The 19,589-nt window shown below is 56.6% G+C and overlaps 10 protein-coding genes across 10 annotated transcripts; 4 read left to right on the top strand and 6 right to left on the bottom strand.

Moving 5' to 3' along the window:
• Window positions 1-288: 288 nt before the first annotated feature.
• BDY17DRAFT_298366 (LETM1-like protein-domain-containing protein) lies at window positions 289-2,563 on the top strand. Its single transcript, XM_033733728.1, has 2 exons — window positions 289-2,465; window positions 2,540-2,563. The coding sequence occupies exon 1, from the start codon at window positions 423-425 to the stop codon at window positions 2,109-2,111; it is 1,689 nt and encodes a 562-aa protein (XP_033588923.1). The 5' UTR covers window positions 289-422; the 3' UTR covers window positions 2,112-2,465; window positions 2,540-2,563.
• On the top strand, window positions 2,507-3,783 carry BDY17DRAFT_158648 (uncharacterized protein). The gene has a single exon (XM_033729690.1). The coding sequence runs from the start codon at window positions 2,635-2,637 to the stop codon at window positions 3,589-3,591; it is 957 nt and encodes a 318-aa protein (XP_033588922.1). The 5' UTR covers window positions 2,507-2,634; the 3' UTR covers window positions 3,592-3,783.
• Window positions 3,784-3,975: 192 nt separating this feature from the next.
• On the top strand, window positions 3,976-4,467 carry BDY17DRAFT_324639 (uncharacterized protein; the record flags this gene model as incomplete). The annotated part of the gene is made up of 1 exon (XM_033737233.1): window positions 3,976-4,467. One exon carries the CDS (start codon window positions 3,976-3,978, stop codon window positions 4,465-4,467), a length of 492 nt encoding a protein of 163 aa, XP_033588921.1.
• Window positions 4,468-4,640: 173 nt separating this feature from the next.
• Window positions 4,641-6,815, bottom strand: BDY17DRAFT_251644 (uncharacterized protein; the record flags this gene model as incomplete). Its single annotated transcript, XM_033731192.1, has 2 exons — window positions 4,641-6,155; window positions 6,345-6,815. The coding sequence occupies 2 exons, from the start codon at window positions 6,813-6,815 to the stop codon at window positions 4,641-4,643; spliced, it is 1,986 nt and encodes a 661-aa protein (XP_033588920.1).
• A 307-nt stretch (window positions 6,816-7,122) lies between these two features.
• BDY17DRAFT_298362 (Mss4-like protein) lies at window positions 7,123-8,291 on the bottom strand. The gene is made up of 3 exons (XM_033733727.1): window positions 8,085-8,291; window positions 7,644-8,027; window positions 7,123-7,583 (listed from the first exon to the last, which is right to left on the bottom strand). Exons 1-3 carry the CDS (start codon window positions 8,276-8,278, stop codon window positions 7,538-7,540), a joined length of 624 nt encoding a protein of 207 aa, XP_033588919.1. The 5' UTR covers window positions 8,279-8,291; the 3' UTR covers window positions 7,123-7,537.
• A 417-nt stretch (window positions 8,292-8,708) lies between these two features.
• BDY17DRAFT_252302 (nucleophile aminohydrolase) lies at window positions 8,709-10,034 on the bottom strand (the record flags this gene model as incomplete). The annotated part of the gene is made up of 2 exons (XM_033731247.1): window positions 8,709-9,378; window positions 9,445-10,034. 2 exons carry the CDS (start codon window positions 10,032-10,034, stop codon window positions 8,709-8,711), a joined length of 1,260 nt encoding a protein of 419 aa, XP_033588918.1.
• A 128-nt stretch (window positions 10,035-10,162) lies between these two features.
• Window positions 10,163-11,147, bottom strand: BDY17DRAFT_158526 (uncharacterized protein). The gene has a single exon (XM_033729688.1). The coding sequence runs from the start codon at window positions 10,884-10,886 to the stop codon at window positions 10,347-10,349; it is 540 nt and encodes a 179-aa protein (XP_033588917.1). The 5' UTR covers window positions 10,887-11,147; the 3' UTR covers window positions 10,163-10,346.
• A 1,664-nt stretch (window positions 11,148-12,811) lies between these two features.
• BDY17DRAFT_324635 (uncharacterized protein) lies at window positions 12,812-13,245 on the bottom strand (the record flags this gene model as incomplete). Its single annotated transcript, XM_033737232.1, has 2 exons — window positions 12,812-13,066; window positions 13,126-13,245. 2 exons carry the CDS (start codon window positions 13,243-13,245, stop codon window positions 12,812-12,814), a joined length of 375 nt encoding a protein of 124 aa, XP_033588916.1.
• A 1,197-nt stretch (window positions 13,246-14,442) lies between these two features.
• Window positions 14,443-17,088, top strand: BDY17DRAFT_252137 (uncharacterized protein; the record flags this gene model as incomplete). The annotated part of the gene is made up of 1 exon (XM_033731227.1): window positions 14,443-17,088. The coding sequence occupies one exon, from the start codon at window positions 14,443-14,445 to the stop codon at window positions 17,086-17,088; it is 2,646 nt and encodes an 881-aa protein (XP_033588915.1).
• A 46-nt stretch (window positions 17,089-17,134) lies between these two features.
• BDY17DRAFT_251814 (rab-GTPase-TBC domain-containing protein) lies at window positions 17,135-18,286 on the bottom strand (the record flags this gene model as incomplete). The annotated part of the gene is made up of 3 exons (XM_033731202.1): window positions 17,135-17,249; window positions 17,306-18,105; window positions 18,167-18,286. 3 exons carry the CDS (start codon window positions 18,284-18,286, stop codon window positions 17,135-17,137), a joined length of 1,035 nt encoding a protein of 344 aa, XP_033588914.1.
• Window positions 18,287-19,589: the final 1,303 nt, after the last annotated feature.

Below are 19,589 nucleotides of genomic sequence, written 5' to 3'. Positions count from 1 at the left end.
AGATGTTTGGACTAGCTCTTATCGTACATGATGCGGCCGAAGGTGGTCGAGGGATACGGTGTATGCACACTGAGAGGCGTGGAGTATGTGGTCAAGAAGACAGGGTGAGGGGAACGTGCAGACATGGGGATCGTGCGGATCGTGGAGCTCGGGCCCGAGGCAGCGTCGGACAGTCGGAGCGTGGCTGTGGAGTGACGTCGGGATCAATAGGCTCGGGCCGACCCGCACGTTCCTTGAAGCCCCTGCTGCACTCAACGTTCCCGCGGACGATCCTTTGCATTCCGTGCACGCTTCTGTCTCTCGCCCCTACATCTTCACCCATCTTCCACCCTTCACCATCTCTCCCCTATCTCTGATCACCCATCACCTCACTACCTCCACCTTTCTATCTCCCCCATCACCGATGGTGTGGTGTCTTTAGTATGCTGACCAACAAAAGCGCCACCCGTCTGGCTCCTCTCCTTCTCCGGACTGGCCAGCGTGCTGCGTTCCATCGAGCCGCGCGCTTCCCTAGACACACCCCTGCGATCGCAATCTTGGTGCCGAGAAGACGAATCTCCACCGAGACTTCCACCACGCACGGCACCGATGGACCACCACCCGGTTTCAACATCGAGCAGGCCAAGAAACCGCTCTCCAAAGACGCCGCAGAGAAGCAAGCATCAAAGAAGGAGGCGTCTTCAAAGTCATCATCAGAGCAAAAGTCACAACCGGATGTGAACATCCCCGTCGCCGAGCCAAGTGTTCAAGCGCCGACCAAAGCCTCCGAATCCCGCTCTCTCTCCGAACTAGCGTCTGAAAAAGCCGCGACCGAGTCGCAGGAAAAGAAGGAGCTGGAGAAGAAAGAGGCAAAGAAGAAGCTCACGCTCTGGCAGAAGGTGAAGCATGAACTCCAACACTACTGGGATGGCACGAAGCTTCTCGCCACCGAAGTCCGCATCTCATCTCGCCTTGCGCTCAAGATGTCTGCTGGCTACGAGTTGACGCGTAGGGAGCATCGACAGCTTCATCGCACCGTCCAGGATCTCGGCCGTCTGGTTCCCTTTTCGGTGTTTCTGATAGTGCCCTTCGCCGAACTGCTGCTGCCCGTCGCCCTCAAACTCTTCCCCAACTTACTCCCGAGCACGTACGAGGGTGCCAAGAGCAAGGAGGCCAAAGCCACCCGCCTGAGAATGAATCGCAAAGAAGTCAGCAACTTCCTGCGAAGTACGCTGCGGGAGTCTGGTATTCCCATCTCGGCTGCGAACGCGCAGAAGGAGGAGTTCACGGAGTTCTTCCGAAAGGTGCGAGCAACGGGAGAGTCCCCGACCAAGTCCGACGTGGTCAAGGTGTGCAAGCTGTTCAAGGATGATCTCACCCTGGACAACCTGTCCCGGCCTCAACTCGTCGGCATTTGTACCTACATGAACCTTTCCACCTTCGGCACCGACACCATGCTCCGGTATCAGGTCCGGCATCGCATGCGACAAATCAAGCGCGACGACAAAGCCATTGCCTTTGAAGGCGTCGACTCTCTCTCCGTCCCCGAACTGCAAACCGCCTGTGCCTCACGGGGCTTGCGAACCCACGGCATGAGCCCGGGTAGACTCCGGGACGACCTTCAACTCTGGCTTGACTTGCGTCTCAAATATGGCGTGCCTAGCACGCTGCTCGTCCTCAGCAACGCCTTCATGTACGCCCAGGGCAAGGAGACGGAATTTGACAGCCAGATCGATGCGCTCCAAGCCGTCCTCTCCAGCATCCCCGAGGAACTTTTCCACGAAATCGAGCTGGAAGTGCACAACGCCGAGGGTGCGGCAACGAACAGACAGCGCTTGGAGGTGTTGCGCGAGCAGCAGGAGCTGATTACGGAGGAGAGCGAGCAGAGCCAAAGCGGATCGAGCGTGTCGGATATCGAAGACATTGACGAGAAGGAGGAGGACCGGAGGCAAGAGGCTGCTCTGGCGAAGGAGTCTGCGCAGGAGCAGGGCGATGCCGCCGTGGCCATGGAGTCCGAGAACCAGGCTGCTACGGGCGAGGATGAGGATGCAAAGATGAAGGTTGAGGAGCCGCGCGAGGCGGAGCGGGAGCAGGATCTTTCCGAGCCGCCTAAGAAGGAGGGCGAGCGGTAATGGAGTGGTTGACGTTGCGCTGTGCGCGGGATCAAATTGTCCAGGATAGAGGAGTTTCTACGGGAAATGCAGCACCGGGATGGAGCCTTGGGGACAATAGATGCATATCAGGGAAGGAGGGCGTTTTCATTTGTTGCGCCGCCCACCGCTACTCGCGGGAGTCAAGAAGGGGTAGGAAGCACCCCTCTGTATCGCTACTCAGATACCAACTCATCAAACAATTCAATGACTGCAGAGAGTTGAGGAGCTTCTCATTTTTAAACAGTGGAATTAGCGTCCCTCGATTCAACGGTAACGATCAGGCTAACTAAACGGCCAGCCTTGCCTAAACTGGACTTACCGGAAGAGCGGTTTCTCCAGGCAGCAATCAGCTAAGATTAAATAGCGCAACTTCTGTGCAACCTCCAGACATTGCAACTCATACTCACCAATGCACACAATCACCTGTTAGATTGCCTTTCGCGGCAGGACCAAGGCAGAGCTGGCAAAGTCGTGTTCTACAATCCGCCGCCTCTCCCGCAGCATGGCCACCATTGCGTGGAGCGTTGTCCATCCCGCCCTACAATACCTCACCTCCACAATCTGCAGAGCAAACGAGGCGACTCTCATCTCAAACCAATGGATCATCACCGCCCCACCGGTCGCAGCGAACCGCGCACCAGCAATAGTTCCCTACCAGCGCGCCCTCACCACGCTCGTCTACGCCGTCTGTGAACCGCTCTGCACCAAGCTCTTCCTGCGCTTCCCGGACCCCTGGGTGAACGTGATGGCGCTGAGCATGGTGCATCTCTGGATAGGTAGTCAGGTGATGGAGCCATACGTGGACGTGCTCATCTCGCAGTGGACGCCGGAGCTCAAGGCCACGATCAAAGAGGCGCACGCGCAAGGCCGCGTGAGCAATTCCTCCACCCTCCCGGGCTGGCAACTGGAGCTGCAGTTCCTCTCGCTCGTGCCTGTGATCACCGCTGCTATCGACAACGCGGCGCTCATCTGCTTCTTCCAAAGCTTGTACGCGCCCTCCATCTCGCAGCGCTGGTGGGGCCAGCCGTATTTCTGGGCGTTTGGCGTGCTCTGCTATCTCGGCAGCCGGTTCGGGGATTTCCTCGTCAGCCAGGGATTACAGCGGCCCGCGCTCGTGCTTTGGCAAAACAAGCGCGAGCTGGGGATTTCGCTGCTCTACCTTCTCGCTTTGATCGCTGCGCGAGCGGGTGTCAGAGCGCTGCTGGGGCAAGATCAGCTGATTGCGGTGCGGCCTTTGCCGGACGAGGAGACGGAGAAGCTGTTTGGGCAGGAGACATTCGACAGGTTCTCCGCGTGGTGGGAGGATTTGGCGATCATTCGGTGGCATCGGGCGTTGCCCGCTTGGGTGAAAGTGGGCATCATTCCCTTTCTAGGGCCCGTACTCATGCTGGGGGGCGACTGGTTGATGCGACGGGAAGTGGAGAAGGAAAGGCTGGAGCAACTACGGGTGGGAAAGTGATTTGGGACATGATGGCCTATCCATTCGGCCCGACCAGCAGTCCAGCGACCATGTGCTGCCCTAGTTGCAGTAGAAACAAGCTTGACTTTCATCACCTTTATTAGTTCTAATGCAAGCCTGAAAGCTTGTCTGCCACGCGGGAAAGTCTGCATCTAGCGGTCCAGCTAAGGGAGATCATGAGACCCGCGTGCAGCGCGAGCGCAGCCATGTACCAAGCTAACGACACGCATCGCGGGCAAATGGTGCCGACGCGGCGGGGAAGGAATATATACCTCAAACTAGGCTGCCATACTTAGCCATATATTTAAAGACCTACGACGCCATCTGGTCAAGCACTCCACGTAAGTAGCAGCCTCATCCCCAGCCTTACAAGCAATCAGCACAATGCTCAACAACGCCCCACCTCTCGAAACACCAAACGACAGCACCCACTCCCTCGACAACCAATGGCTCGTAGTCCAAATCCCCAACTCGGAAATCTACTCCAACGACGGTGACGAGAAACCCATTCCCCCGGCGGAACCCTCCAAAAACTCCTCCTGGCTAGAACGGCACATCAAACCCCCCGCCGCGCTCTCGCACAAACATCACAGCAGCAGCAAAGCGACGACGGGGATCCGCATGACGCGCGCCGAGTTCTACGCGCACTTCATCAAGGACGAGAAGACGGGCGCGTACCGCGCGGACACGACGGAGCCGGCGGGCGGCAGGAAGGCGTGGTTGCAGGAGCGGCTGCAGAGGATGAAGGACGATCCGGCGAGCTGGGATTTGTGGACGCGGGAGAGTAGGCGGTTGGTTGCTACGAGGGGCACGGGGGGTATAGCGGCGTTTGGTGGGTTGGGGGGGATGGGTGGCATGGGTGGCATGGGTGCGTGAGGGAAGGGAGGGTTGTTTGGGCGAGTAAGGTTGATATTGTGTCGTGATGTTGCCGTGCCGTTTGGCTGGCTCAAGCGGTATTGCATTTGATCATTTCCATAAGGTAGTCATCTACTGGGACTAGCAGTGTTCTCTTCCTCCACGCCCTCAAGCAACAGCAGGCCTGGCCTGACTCAAGCGAAAGCCTCCGGTCCCAGATTTCCCTTGACGCTCGCAAAAGTCTCCATTCCCTTCGCGAAATCCCATCCCGCCGCCTCTAGACAATCCTTCGAGAACTGCACGTTCATCCCCGTCTGCTTCTGCAACTCCGCCACCATTTGCTCCGCCACTTCGACCGTGAGGCCTGCTGGAAGTTGCGGTACCGCGTCCGCGGGAGCGACGTTCTGTTGTTGCGCATCCTCCCCGACCGACTCAGGCTCAAAGGCTTGCGCGCCGCCGTAAGCGCGAACGGTGAGCATGTCGTTCACGACGCGAACTCCCGAAGGCCCCGTACCAGGACCAATGATGAACGTCCGGTCGAAGCTTCTCTTCTTGGTGACCTGCGTGCCGCTGGAGTCGAGTTCGTCATACTCGCCATGAACCACAATCATGAACCCATCCACGCCCATCGGACTGTTGCCGGATGGATCGGGCACACCGGGCTGGATGTGAGCCTCGATCATCCACTTCCGCGCCTCCGTCGCCAGGTCAGGGTGTCTTGTCCGCGGTAGGGAGGCGAAGGAGTCTGAGATGGCCTGGGTGCCGCGGAAGAGCCGACTTGTGCGAGCAGGGAGGTGGTCAATCTTCTTAAGATTGCGACTGTTCTTGATGTACTGGTCCCATTCCTGCTTTTCGGTGTGCCCGGTCGCTGCGGGATCGCGCGGAGCTTGAGTGTTCACCGCGTACGAGAAGTCGGATTGGTCGTCGTAGTAATGTCCTGACAGAGCTGGGCGATCGCTATCGAAGCCCGCGAAGAAGGTTCGCACAAAGTTTTCCGCGATTCCATCCTGGTCTTGGAATAGTGGCGTCCTCACGGGGAATGGAAGATCAGTGACTGTTGCTTTGCTGTTCACCTCTTCTTCCGTACGCACTTGGATGTTGTTGAGCAGTCGCAACTTGGGATACCATTTCATGATCTCCGCAGGGTATTCGGGATCGTTCTGTTCGATGGGATTGCCGGACAGCACCAAATGTTCGAGTTGGAAGAAGCGGCGGCGCCAGTTGTCGAGGGATGAGAGTTTCCGAAGGCTGTTATTTGACAAGTCCAGGTTGTGCAGCTTGGGCAAGGTGAGCGACAGAGTCGTGACGTGCGTCAGGTCGACCAGCTCGTTGTTCGCGAGCGATACACTGCTGATAGCTGCGTCCTTTTCGGCTGGAGTGTCGAACGCTCCCTCGAGAACTTTCATCAAAGCCGGGAAAAACTTCTGAGTGGTCGACTTCTTCTCGAAGATAGACTGCTTTTGCAAGTCGGCATCCTGACCGAGAGCACTCAGGTCCAGGAGTTTCGTGTCCGCGTTATACCGCCGTTCCAGTACGCCCTTTAGCGTGGCTTTGAGGTCTGCCGTCGATATTCCAGGCTCTTCCGTACCAGCTCCTACGCGCTCAATCTTCACCGTCGCCCCTGCCCACACATAACCGCTGATCCGAACCAGTGCGCCTACATCCTCCGCCGGCACGCTGATGACCAACTCTGATCCTTCCACATGAGACTATATTATCGTTAGTATCCTTGAAGTTGGCCTCAAAGTCCTTCAACCGTATCGCAAGCGCGGGCCGAATGTGAACTGCATCGCGGTCGTCGTTCTGAGATTGGCTGCAAACGAGAGCGGACCGGATATGGCGGCGAGCCGGCAAAGCAGAGAGCGGCGAAGGATAAGAGGTGTCGGATGGCGACATACCTTCTTGATTTTGACTTGTTTCGCTCTTGATCCGAGTTTGTGGCTCGCTTTCTTCTCCATCCACTTGATGAGTGAGCTGACTCCGCCGTCGGCGTCCGACGACGCTTTGCTCTTTTCCCACCCTGTCACCTTGAGCTCCGTCAATCCTCCTTGCCGTGCTGGTGCTCGCGCTTCCTTCATGGATATGTCCGACGCAGCAGCCTGCCGAAGGATTGCCCCTCGTGCTCTCCCGCTCAATATGCTTCCTCCTCTTGCTCCACCGCGTGATATTCGTGACGTGAGATCTCTGCTGGCGGATGGAGGCGGGGTAGGTTTGCCTATCCTCCCTCTTCCTTTGACGGCAATGTCCATGGTGAGATCGCCATCTCTGTCGGATCGAAGGCCGCCGCCGCCTCCACGGCCGCCTCGTCCACGTCGTGCTGCTGCAGGGGCTCGAGGTGCGTTTCGTGGGGTTTGTGTGCGCGAAGCCATGACGGCTTGATGTGGGAGGGGAGAGAGTGTGTCGTTGCTCAGATGCGTGTGGAGAAGATGGTGTCGGTGGGTATAGGCGGCGATCCGAGTGGTGTTTGCTGCACCACTTGCTGGCGTGCTTTCAGTGACTGTGAATGTTTAGGTGAGATGGTAAGGAGTGAGGGTGTCGACGCTGCCGAAGGAGTGTGCCATGAACGCGCGTGAATGAACGCGCAAAGTGAGGGTTTGACAATAGGAAAGAAAGAAAGCTCGCGAGTCATCGAATTATGTGAGGCTGGCGTCACAGCTGCGAATTATGGCAATCTGACCACGACTTTTGTCAATCAATTCTCCGTACTGTACATTTTCTCCTGCTATCAAATTTCGTCTTTACATCTCCACCAAAGGTGTGCATGGAATGATGGGAGTAGCGCATTGGCTGCGTTCAACACGTTCAATACTGGTAAGCCTGGAATCTCTTTCTTTTGAGCACAGTCACAACAATTTCCTTGATGAGATTACCACCCATTTGCTTCTAGGAAGAGCCGTAAAAGGCATGGCTCGTATCGACAAATACCTGCCGTCGCTGCTTAGACCGGGACACACTGACCATTTGAACAGCTCTGTCGATTTTCCACGGACTATTCAGGGTCGAGCGCAATGACTGACGTTGTTCTCAAAACACAGATCCGCATCGACGACAGCCGAACCTAGACAAGTTGTGTAGCATTGAGCACGAGCATCTAGAGCAAACCGCCCGGGAATGGATGGTCTTGCTTTCCAGCGTCCCTAAATCATACTGTCAGGCCAGACTATTCATCATTTCATGGAAAGGGAGGCAACGCGTACCAGTTGTTATGCAACCCATCCCAATACGTGAACTTGGCCTCATTCAACTCGAGACCATCTTGTGGCTGATCCAAAGTCACCAAATTGACCCCGAAGAAATCGTGCCGCTGATCACCAAACTGATGCCAGCCCTCGCTCCATACGTGCACGCCGCAGCGCGAGCAAAAGCGTCGATGTACGTCTAGATTGCCCGCTTCCGTCGCCTTGGTCCGCGGAGCGTAGTCATCGATTTCCTCGCGCGTTGCAGGGCTCACGAGCTTGAAGTCCGAGCCTGGGTTCTTGACTCCGAGGTTGATCAAGCCGAGTCTCTGACAGAATGTGCAATTGCAGCGCGATACGTTTTTCAGCTCTGCGGGATCGAATTGCACTTCGTATGTGATGCGTCTGCGTTGCAGATTCCAGGTTAGTGAAGCCCGACACGTGTCGGTGAAGGCTACCTACTTGCAATGGCAGCCGCCGGTGAAAGGTCTCTTGCTGCCTGCGCCTGGTCCCTCGCCAGCAGTAGCGGCCTGTGGTGAGACTTCTTCCCCAGACTGCGGAGGCTTTTCGGCACTAGTTGAGTCTGCCATGGCTTCGGAAGATGTCACTTTTGAGGATGATTGAGACTCGTTCAACGTGGACTGTTCAGGGCACATATACTGCTCCAGGCCTGGACTATGATTGAGCTACGGAACTACTCATAATGAGTCGCCAAGCATCGGCTCACTAACGCTCCTTCGGCGCGCCTAGCCCCACTGCGATCAGGCGACAGCGTGTACCCCGCAACTGGAAGATGGCTCTGCATGATGGGGCTGCTCGCTTGAAGACGGTTCTAAGACAGCGAGGGAGGAGGAAATTGACAGCCAGACATCGACAATGGAAAAGAAGTCAATGAGTGAGGTGACCTTCCATCATGGTGGTGGTAAGGATGCAGTGCTGAGCTGTACGCTGACATAGCAGATTGCAGCACAGAATCGGGTGCTCTGTGGACGAGGCTACATCATATTGACCTTGGAACAGTCGAGATACGAGGGAGCCTCGCGCGAGACTGTCGAGGTCGAATCATCTGCCTGGATCAAGGCCTGATCAAATCTCGTCTCGGAAGATTGCGAACCTCTCCTGATCTTCGTCGTCGATCCACGCCCGGTACAACCCTCCACAATTGAAATCAAACACCACCTTGCCCTTGCCCTCATCGTAGTCAATTCCGATGATCCCACCTTCTCCCTCGCCCGTCTTGCGCCAACGATCTCCAGCACTGCGCTGCAGTTCTCCCCCCGGTCCAGCAACGTTGGAGATCGTGTCTTGTAACGGAACGCCGACATTGTACGGCGCATTCCGGGCGTAACGAGCGATGGCTGCTGCGGTGCGAGCGGCGTTGACTCGGAGAAAGGAGTCGCCGTTTCCCGTGCCTGACATACCAACTGCCCGGAACTCCGGGGTGGTGTTGATCGATGCTGTCGTGGCGCTGGACGAGGGCAGTGGAATGTAGTCTGATAGGCCCGGCAGACAGTCGCGCAGCCAACCCGCGAGTGAGAATTCTGCTGCTGGCGATTGGGTCTGGCGAAAACGCGTAGGCCATTCTTCTGCCCAGAAACCTGCGCCGATTGTTGGTGTGTCGCCCACTCTGCCGGGTAGCTTGTTCGTGAGGCCACCAGTTGATGTCGCCGCGCAGATCGTGCCGAAGCTGTCGAGGACCACCGCGCCCACGGTGCCTTGCGGGATATAGCTCTCGCCGTCCCATGTGGGGTCGTCACTCGCAACATCAATGAGATCACCTGCATTGGAATCCCCTGATCTCTCAGTAGCACCACGTTTGCACGCCGCATCTTCATCCGCAAGCTTCTTCTCCCTCTCATACGTCTCATCGTCACAACTCAACCCCAACCCCTTCCGATGCGCATCCCACTGCCGCCTCACCCAGAAATAACTCGGCTTCACCAAATCCAGACCCCATTCGTCCGCAAGCCGCTCGCACGTCTCCCCCTGCAACTGACAATGCGCCCCAGCACCCGCTCCATCGCTCTCCTCCCCTCGAATCAACATCTCCCGCGCAAGCATCACAGGATTCCTGACCCGGCGCAAATTCATCACGCCCACACCCCGCTTCCGGTAGCCCCGCGACACCATGACCGACGCCTCGAGTTCCTGCGTGCCGGCGGTGGTGAAGCAGGCTCCATGGCCGGAGTTGAAGATGCCATTGTTCTCGAGCAGGCTTACGGCGTAGGTGGCAACGTCGAGAGCTGTGGCGTCTGGGGCGAGGAGTTTGGAGCGCGTTTTGTCGAGGATGGCTAGCATTGCTTTGCGCGTGGCGGCGTAGCGCTCTTTGGAGAGGTTCTGGCGGGTGACATTCCCGGCGCCGCCGTGCAGGATGATGCGAGGGTGCACTCGGTGTGGCTTTTCGGACGTCATTGTGGATGTCATTGGGTGATTTTGTTGTTACGATATGCTCGGGCTGTGGAGAGCGTAGTGATGCGGTATGAATTTAGGAGATATCCAGCGCGTGCTGACGAGGAACGTGCAGTGAAGGGATACGACCTTCCTGTTTGGGAAAGAGGACCGTCGCGATGCATATTTGACTCTTTACTCGACACTCAATCGCCGTTCCCAGCATTCTTCCGTCCAACCTTGCAAGTGGACATCATTAAGTGAAGGGCGCCGCATACGTCGATGTTTGATCATCTCGCAGCGATTTCCACCAACATCTCTCGTCCTACGCGAATCTTATACACGATGCTTTTGAATCTCCGCCAGCCGTCGGCTTTGCGTGAGTGCGATTCGACGCGCATGCCGGACCAAACACCGTACTGACTTCATGCAACATGGCGTGCAGGCTCGTCGATACCGCCCCATGTCATTGTGGCTTGCACATGCTGGCCGCCAAGCTGACATCCTCGGACTCTGCTCCGATGAGGTTGCAATGAAAGCTGAAATCTCCGGCTCGTGTTGCGGCGACTGACGGTCAACTGGCACAGCCAAGACGGCCATACCGTCCACGCTACAACGTTGTAGCAGCTGACGCACTGCTAGAACGTACTCTAGGCATCGGCAAGTCCGGCCAAGCCATAGTTGCAAGACCCCCAAACTTCTATCGTTCATGGGCTCGTCATACCTCGTCAGCAGAGCTTTCAGAGGCGGGACGATTGAAGACTTCGATACACGGAGCCCACTCCGTCTCCGACCCCATCGTGGGACTTCGTCTGACTGAACCAACAGGAAGTGTTCGAGTAAGATCCGCGACACTTTTGACATGCCGTCATGCATCGCCAGCCAAGATCGAGAGATTGGAAAAGGACTGCTCAAAACGCGCAGTGTAGACGTCTGTCGGACGTGTACTCAGCAGCGCAATAACGACCATAGTCGTGTCGAGTGGCTCGTGAAGAAGCAGCTGCCGATTTTGCGTCATCGCTGATCTCCGTCAGTCTAGACCGGAACTTGTAAGGGGCCTACATGCACAGCCAGCGCCGCTGCCATAGCCTATCAATACCGCCGCAGCGTGTAGCCGCCCAGTACAATGGCACGGTGGCGGTGTGGCGTTTACATCCCCATGAGGCCTCGTAACGTGCAAGCATCTGCCCCGGCCCGGTGCGTCAGCGCTCGCGGATTTGACGAAGACGAGGGCGAGAGGACGCACGCTCGCCCACAACACAGGGTGAAATCGGGCATGCTGCTTGGACACTGGCTTCGATTGCGCGCAACGTGCAGCTTATCCCGTGCGTATATCATTGTACATTCGTATCCGGCCCGAGCGAGGCTGTGGACAAGGTTTGCCTTGCACCTTGCCCGAGAGTGAGGTAGGTCGTCAGGCTACTGCAAGAGTCGCGCGCCCGGCAGCCAGCCAAGCTTTTATGGCCAAGCGCCTGCGCTGCTGGTGTCTCGCTTGTCGTGTTGGCGTGTACGAGCGGGCCTTCGATTTACTTTCCTCCGCTCTTTCTCGGCCCGGCGCCAGCACCGTAGTCGATGCCGTGCCGCGAAAGCCACCCCGTGAACAGGCTCCAATATGTAAAGGGTCCGCGTTGGCGTTGGAGGACCCGGGTTCCGGTGGCAATCATCAGCTCGTTCCATGGAGCATCAAGCTAGGCATACTCGTGAAAGGCAAACGTTAAAAGGACTCAAGTATCCTGCCTGACGTCGCTGGACTTTTTCCCATCAGGCTTGCAAAGATTTGCGACCGTACCACCCTTTTTCGATCTGGCCTTGCCGAATTTCAGTCGCTGCCACAGAACTACCTGCATTCAGTAGTGCCGCCGCATGAGGCTAAGGCAGGTTCGATCGACAACAGCGACGATTCGAGAGCTGACGGTCGAAGATAGCCACTGCCAACCCCGAGAAGGAATCTCTTGCAAAGAGATTGGAAGCAATACAAAACCTGCGCTGGTCACATGCAATGTGCTACCTGCAACAATGGATCTGGAGCGAATGCGGTCATAAATGGCAAGGCCACCTGCTTTGCTTGACTGCGCAACAGCGCAACCCACCAGCCTATTGCGAAAGCGCGCATTGGGCGGAGCTTCCCCAAGTCGTACCGAGCGCAAGGGATGTTGAGGAAGGCTATTCCGCGTTGTGCCCCGATCTCTCCAGGCACCCTCCGGAAGCGCACAAGGACACAACTCCGGCAATAGAGCCGAGAAACCTCCCAGATGGTCGGCGGGTCACGCAGACCTATGACTAGTTTCCTGACGCTCTTTTCGCATTGTGCATGGATTGATGGTGCTTCAGTCGCTTCTCAGATCGGGGAGGTCCGGGAGCGCAATGCATGAACGGGACGAACAATGACTTGGAACAACGGCCGCGGCGTGGGGTAGGATATGGGCTGGTACGTAAGAACTCGGCAGATCTGAAGGAGGACCGCCATGACGGCCGGCACATAGATTCTATCTCTCTCGTTAGTGTGCGAGTATACAGAATGCCGTCGAATGTTGTGCTTCTCGCCGTGTTGAATGTGGCTGTGCGCTCTGCACTGGGATGCACATCAGGCAAGCCTCAGGCCCCACAAAACATGCATGCATCGCGGATGAGCGCCTCACTGCCGGCAGTTGCAGGTGTGAATTTCACCGCCGGCAGTTCGTCTCTTGTTCTGAGACTTTGGACTCAAGTCTTCGACGTGCTTCCACGACCAAGCGTCGGAAGGCAAGACCGATGAAGAAGTACAGGAAGCGAATGTCTGCCAGCCTTCGTCGTTGACCACCTCAAGTAACGTGGTTGGTCACCGTGGGCGCCTCCTCATTTCGGATCTCTTCCATCACCAGCCAACGTATGATCCAGTTGTCGTCGTTTTGCGCTCGCCCTCTCGAGTAGATCTGTCGCGTCTCTGGGCTAGCAGTCATGAAAATGTGCGAGATTGCGCGCCTCAGGGCATCTTCGCTAATCTCGCCGGAGGGGGATGGTCTTTCGGTACCCGCCACTGCGGCTCGGACGCTTTGGAAGCCTGCAAAGCACTCATGCTGTTCGAGAAATGCGGTCAATACGGGGTCGAACATGGGGCAACGTGACGGAGTAGTACCCGCATCATGTCGTATATCTGCGCGTCGCGTGGCTGGTCGAGGTCCAAGTCGCAAGTCCGTAGAAATTGCTGCACGGACGCTCTGTCGGACGTGCCGTCGCCGGTAGACGTCGGCGCCATGGCTGACGGATGGATTTGTGAGCTGGCCTTCACTGCTGGAGAGCAATTGGAGTGGATCACACCAAGTATATGTATCGTTGAAAAGGACGAAGTGTGCGAATGCTTGCCACAAGGTTTACGTGTCAAGTTGCAGAGCTCTGGATCATGGTCGGCTGACGAAGGTTTAAAAGATTATGTGGGGAGGGGTGGCGTCCTGGGCTTTTGTTTTTGACAGCAGGCGCGGGATCGGTGATCAGCCCCAGTACAAGAGTGAGAAAGATAAACCTCAGCCATTCTGCGCGGTTGACCCTTGTGATCAACCGCGTTTCAATGCCGTTCTTGGCACACGGCCTCGCAATCAGACAACGGCGAGGAAGCGATGGCGATGAAGCACGCACTCTCCACCTTTGCGCGGTATGTCGGTAACCTGAGCATCGTGTGCGAGGCCAACGTCATGAATCGAAGTCGAGTTAAGCAGTCCCTGGTCACTAAATAGCCGGACTTACCCAGACTTTGGGGTCAACCGCCATCCTCCGCCGGGACCAATCATTCGGCGGAGATGAACGCAGGGTTCCGGAAGGCAGTCGTGAAGTCGACATATGCCGGCCGCTCGGGGTGGGTGGAGTGGTCCGGCACGGGACTGCCCACGTATCGGTCGTAAGGGATAATGCCGGTTTCTGCGTGGGCAGCATCCCACAGGTCTGCGTAGAGGTGGCGTGGGCAGAATGGCTTGTCAGGCTCGAGAGGACGTTGTGCGCCCCACCTAAACACCCGGGCAGTCGGGCCTTCGCCCTCCTCCGCTAGTCTTGGTTAGCCTCGTCGGCAGATCTGCCAGCTGTTGTGGAGCACCGTGCGGCACAACAACATCCCGACAATAACCAGGTAAGCTTGGTATGCCTGGTGCGGTGGAAAGAAACAATCAATTTCCAATGAATCGGCGCTACTTTGATCTTTGGCAGCACCAATCTCATACCTGAGGGAGTGCGTGCAGCAGCCTCACGGTTCAAATAAGGTACTAGTCTTATATAGCGTGCCCTTGGGGAGGGACCTGTAGCGCCCTTTTCTCCGCCGCGCCCCCGGTCACGTGAAGCCTGGCCCAAATTGTATGGCACGTGCTTTCGCTACAGTGTCGTGACAAGCTCGAGCTCGCTCCCACGCGCCACGCCTCTGCCGCCTGCTACGACCACATCATCATGTACATCACCGCCACATCGGACAATGCTACATCCGAGCAGTCCTTCGAAGCATAATGCCATGCTCGGTAAGGGGGTGCAGCAGCCAAACGCCATCGGTTTGCACGCCGACAATGACGACAACTTCGAAACGCCGCCGGCGAAACGACGAAAGCACACCTCCTCAGACTATGTGCACATTCGTCACAATGCCACGCCGAGAAGGCGACCGCAAAAGGACATCATCTCGGATTCTGATGCCGAGAGCGACGCCAATGATCTGCAAGAAGAAGAGGAGCGCAAGAGTAGACAGACAGAACTCGAGACTGCGCTGCCTGCAGTGCGGACCGACAAAGAGGCCATCGAGGCTTATGAGGCTTCCAGAGCGGCCGAGCGAGCAGAACTAGGCCTAAAGGAACGGTTCGATGGCAAGAACTGGGTTCAGGGAAAGAGCTCGATCTACGTGGATGCGTTCAACCTCGCGTTGGACACCGTCCTTGAAGACGAGTCGCATTTGTTCGACGCCGCGGAGCATGCCATCTTTGACCAATGGCGCCAATCGAGCTACGAGGCGCAATATCTCTACGTCAGGCTGTTCCTGCGCAAGACCTCTGCTTGGCACCGCATCAATCGGCTGGGATATCACAGCGACATTGCAGACTTGCAGCAAGCCGTGGAGGATTTACAAGCCCCACGAACCTTGCCTGTGCAACCAACGGCGCCCGAAATCCACGCCGGTGAACAGGAATCTTCATCCGATGTGTCCTTTGGAGAGGCCTTCACATTCGCCGACAATTCGCAGGACTGCATCAAAGACCTCGAAGAAGCCTCCTCGTTACTTCTCCTCGACGAGCTGAAAGCGTTTGCCAAAGACGCCAAAGTCCAGGGCAAGAATAAGAAAGGATTGTTGCGAGCGTTTCGAAAGACCAGTGGAAAACAGACGGGCTTGGGCTTCCAGTCGTTGAAGCGCTCTGACACCACTGAGAGTACCACTTCCACAGCTTCTGCCGATAGCCGTGAGTGCACTCCCGGGAGAGCCGAGAACAGGGATGCCTACTTCGTCAACAAGATCCTAGAAGAGACTGGCCCGTGTATCCGTCTATCACTGTCAACCTTGCGACTCTTCGAACGAGTTCACCTCGTCTTCTACCGCTCATCCGAATGGACTGAAAAGTCCCTCACCATCATCATCCTCGCCCGAATCGCCCGCCGCAACTTCCCACCATACATCGTATCCCGCTCCGCCAACATCTTCTCCTCGCGCTCTCTGCTCCTCGAATTCGAGGCTTCAATCAGAACCCAGTTCCGCATCGACAACATCCTCGAGTTCAACGGCCCACCAAGCCCAGAAGATCTCCGGCTCGTCATCGACATCGCGGAAGAAATCCACCCGCGTTGGAAGGCGCTGCTCGCCGCCGAGCAGAGCAAAGAAGACAGCATCTACAGCAGCGGCGAAGGCGCCTACCTGCGCCGCCTGAACCCCGCATGGGTCTACACGCGCATCCTGCACAAAGGCGCGTACGTGCGCGGCAAGTTCAAGGACCACAAGCGCGAGTACGAGCTGCTGTATGAGCTGCTGGACCAACGCTTGTTCCACACGAGCCGGAGAGGCGATTGGTATCAGCGCAAGGCGTTGCTGGAAGAGCATTACATGCATCTGCACCTCCCGTCTCCGCCAGAGTGCCAAGACATCGAGAGCAAGAAGAAGCACTGGAGGCGCGTGGCCTTGTCGACGTGTGAGGGCGGGCTGGAGGATCAACTGACGCATCTCATTTTCCACCATGATCTCGAGAAGCGCACGCTCAAATTGGAGAAAGCGCTGAAGCTGCCGAAGCGCGAACAGCACGACTTCGGCCATGTGAGGCTTACGAAGCCTTCCGAGCGTACGTTCTATGGAGTTCGAATCGAGCCGTCGCACAATGCGGCAAACGGTAGTAGACGCAACAGTGATCAACAGCCTGCTAAGCCGGACAGGCGAGGTGCAAAGACGATCTGGCTTGACCCTGCCCTCAAATCCATCACTGACCCCGAAACTGGTGAAGAAACACACGTGGAAGGGGAATGCTCGGTCGAAGAAATGTGTCTCTCCAGCTATCGCGCTCTAGGCTGGAAGGGCTATCATTCGGAGGGTGGGATCCTGCGCACCCTCTTCGCATACCTCTTCTACGACGTCCTTTTCGTCTACATCCCCAACGTCTTCCAGACCGAGTTCCAGACGTGCCCGCTGGACTTGCACACGGACGTCTTTTACCCCAGTCGCATGTCCGAAGTGAATGCGCGGCTGAATGAGATTTCCAATGGCGATGCGCCGAAGCTTATCCAGAATGTCTGGAGTGAACATTTCGAGCGTCAGACTTGTGTTGTTGGATTGGATTGGTCTTTTGCGTTGGCGGACTTGCTCGAGATTGCTTCGGCTTTTGCCCCGGCTGCGCTTAGCTCGGTGATGAAGGTGATGGCACAGGAGTACGCGCAACGGGGTGGCGGAGTTCCAGACCTCTTCCTCTGGAAGGTCGATGGGAGTGGTGACGACTCGAAGGGGTCATCCAGTGGCGAGGTCATGTTCGCAGAGGTCAAGAGCGAAAATGACCGTTTGAGTGATACGCAGCGCATGTGGATTGATGTCTTGTCGGGCGCTGGCGTGAAGGTCGAGCTTTGCCATGCTCTGGCAAGCGAAGTTCGCATGCGACCATGAGTTACGTATGATGATCAGCCGTGAAATATCGTCATTCGCAGAACCTTCATTTAGCATGGACGAGCATTTGTTCGTACAGCTCGTTCGGGATTTTTCGCGCAAAGTTGACTGTGAGATCGATGACTTGCTGCGCTCTCAATGGCTTGAAATCAGGCTTTGGGCTGTACTTCGTTAGCTCGGAAGGTTGATTGTTGGAGACGCTTCTTTGGAAACCCACCTCTGGCTGTTGAACAGCTGATCCCGCATCAACACAAGCTGCGATACAATACAGAGCAAGTTGAGATGCGAGCCGTAGGCGAAAAGAAAGTCCCACAATCGTAGCACTTCCGGCAGTGGTGGAGTGCATGCGCAGAGGGTGAGCACGCTGGGGAATGCATAGATTTCCGCCTTCATGCCTTTGGATTGCAGATGGGCTGCCAGCTTGGGATCGACGATGCCGAGGATTTGATCCACGAGAGCGACACCTTTGTGCACACCCTCCATACTCCCTCTGACGTAACCGGGACACTCGTTGTTGATGTAGCGATCGAAGGCGGCAAAAGCCTCCACCTCGCTTTTCGCAGTGTACAGAAACGGCGCGGCCATGACGTTCATGCCCTGCACATAGCCAACACTTCCAAGGGCTACAGAGGGGACATCGCCTGCTTCGGAGCCTTCAGTCCCCATAACCGAGCCTGCTCCAGCATTCCTTCCGCTGACGGAATTAGGCGAGTGGAAGATGTCGCTCGTGCCGTCGAGGCTGCGAGGCACGTCCAGCGTCGGCGGCGACATCCAGCCATTCACCCTCGCCTCATTGGCGTCGTGCAGCTTCCATGCTATGGCGTTGAGCACGCGCGTGAGACTATTTTCCGACACGCGCCTCCGGAAGAGCGGGTCGGTGGTTAGAGTGCGAAACGTGTCGTCGCGGATTTTCGAGTAGGCCGGAGACGCTCCTTGGCCCACGAGATCGAGGTAGACGTTCGTTCTCAGCGGCGGCGCGTTCAGCAGGATAAGCCAGATGTAAATACGTAGCTCGGACTGTACGATATTTGTCGTCAGTCTGTGTCAAATATGAGGCGGACGACACGTGAGGACGCACCATGCCATCGTTATTGGAAGGGATGCCGTCGAGCAGAACGATGCGGCGCAATTCTTCCAGGCCGGGCACCACATTCCCACTCAACGGGCCCTTTTGCAAGAAAAGATCGAGGTGTGTCATATTGGAAGGCTGCCCGACAATGGAAGCAAGAGGCTGGATGTGTTTGTTCGCAGCGGCTCTGGTGCGGTGTTGACGCGAAGAGGTCGTGAAAATAGAGTTTCTGGGGTTGGCACGCCTCCGGCCCCGCGATCTCGTGATGGTGACAAAAGTCGTGGCATAACACTACGTGACTTTACCGTCTTCTACTCGTCTTCGTTCGACCACTTCACATATCGCGTCTTGTGCGTCTCGTACCCTACAATCCTTTTGTACCGTGCTTCATTGCTCAAATATTGGTCGGGCTTTGGACGCCTCTGATAAGTTGTCACAGGATCTGTAAGACGCCGAGAAGGTGGCGAAACCGGCAGAAGATGCACTACCATCTTTGTGCTTTGGACTTGTTTGGAGTCTGTGGAACAGCTCAACTACATCTGACCTCTAATTTACGATAGATGTGATGTAGCCGCCTTGTTGACCATATGAGCAGAAACGACAGGACGTGCTGAACAGCCAGCGGTACGCGATCAGCCTTGGCCGTACTTCAAACTCCGGGCCAGTTTCGCGCGTTCCTGGCCAATGTACCGCCATACCTTCCTGAAGCCCGAGTGCATATGATCAGGCACAGGCATTATATCCGAGATCGCTCTACGGAGCACCTTTCGGCGCGCTGCTCATTAGGCAGTTTCTGATTGTGCGTACTCAGGGTGAGTAGTGCAGTCTCCGAGCCATCCAACGACAAGCGTGACCTCGTTGACGCTGCCTTTCGTGGCCTGGCACGCGTAGGGTACAGAGGTGAGTAGACGGTGAGGCCAGTATCCCCCGTCTTCTCGACCACGTGTAGCTGATCGCATCGAGCGTGTTGGAGCCAAGTAAGCTACGATACTCCAAACGTGCTCTACACGACTCAATGAACGAACAAACAAACACAAACGCTATCATTTTGTGAGAGGTGAATTTCGGAGCCTCGGTCCTGTGTTCGACGCGAAGAGACCGACGTCTGAAATGGCGCAAGGCATGGGCAACACCACGGAGATGTTGCAATGCGCCATCGATCATCGAAAGCCCGAGTCCAGAACAGCGACGGCGGTTGCAAAGGTGCCGAGTTTGCCCCGAAGGCGGGGAGTGGCACCGGAGAGAGCGGGAACGGGAAATGGCGAGGGTGGCACAGCGATGTGCATGAAAGTATATGAGGTTAAAAGTAGCGTGGTGCGCATCGAGCAGCGCCGAACCAACCAGATGACGCAGTTCTGTGCGAAGGAGAGTCTAGATGACGCCGCCGGAGTCCTGCAGGTGGCAAGCAAGCACGTGAGGCGCCGGATCCGCA

This window comes from Neohortaea acidophila, assembly GCF_010093505.1.
Source record: "Neohortaea acidophila strain CBS 113389 unplaced genomic scaffold BDY17scaffold_6, whole genome shotgun sequence".
Lineage (NCBI taxonomy): Eukaryota > Fungi > Ascomycota > Dothideomycetes > Mycosphaerellales > Teratosphaeriaceae > Neohortaea > Neohortaea acidophila.
This window is presented reverse-complemented; position numbering and strand designations above follow the sequence as displayed.

Excerpts from the sequence above, each read along its gene's own strand:
- BDY17DRAFT_298366 (XM_033733728.1), top strand. The coding sequence starts at position 423 with ATGCTGACCAACAAAAGCGCCACCCGTCTGGCTCCTCTCCTTCTCCGG.
- BDY17DRAFT_158526 (XM_033729688.1), bottom strand. The coding sequence starts at position 10,886 with ATGCATGACGGCATGTCAAAAGTGTCGCGGATCTTACTCGAACACTTC.
- BDY17DRAFT_158648 (XM_033729690.1), top strand. The coding sequence starts at position 2,635 with ATGGCCACCATTGCGTGGAGCGTTGTCCATCCCGCCCTACAATACCTC.
- BDY17DRAFT_298362 (XM_033733727.1), bottom strand. The coding sequence starts at position 8,278 with ATGTGCCCTGAACAGTCCACGTTGAACGAGTCTCAATCATCCTCAAAA. Across the intron at positions 8,028-8,084 it reads ACCGGCGGCTGCCATTGCAA|ACGCATCACATACGAAGTGC; the intron begins GTAGGTAGCCTT and ends TCTGCAACGCAG. Across the intron at positions 7,584-7,643 it reads GATGGGTTGCATAACAACTG|GGACGCTGGAAAGCAAGACC; the intron begins GTACGCGTTGCC and ends AGTATGATTTAG.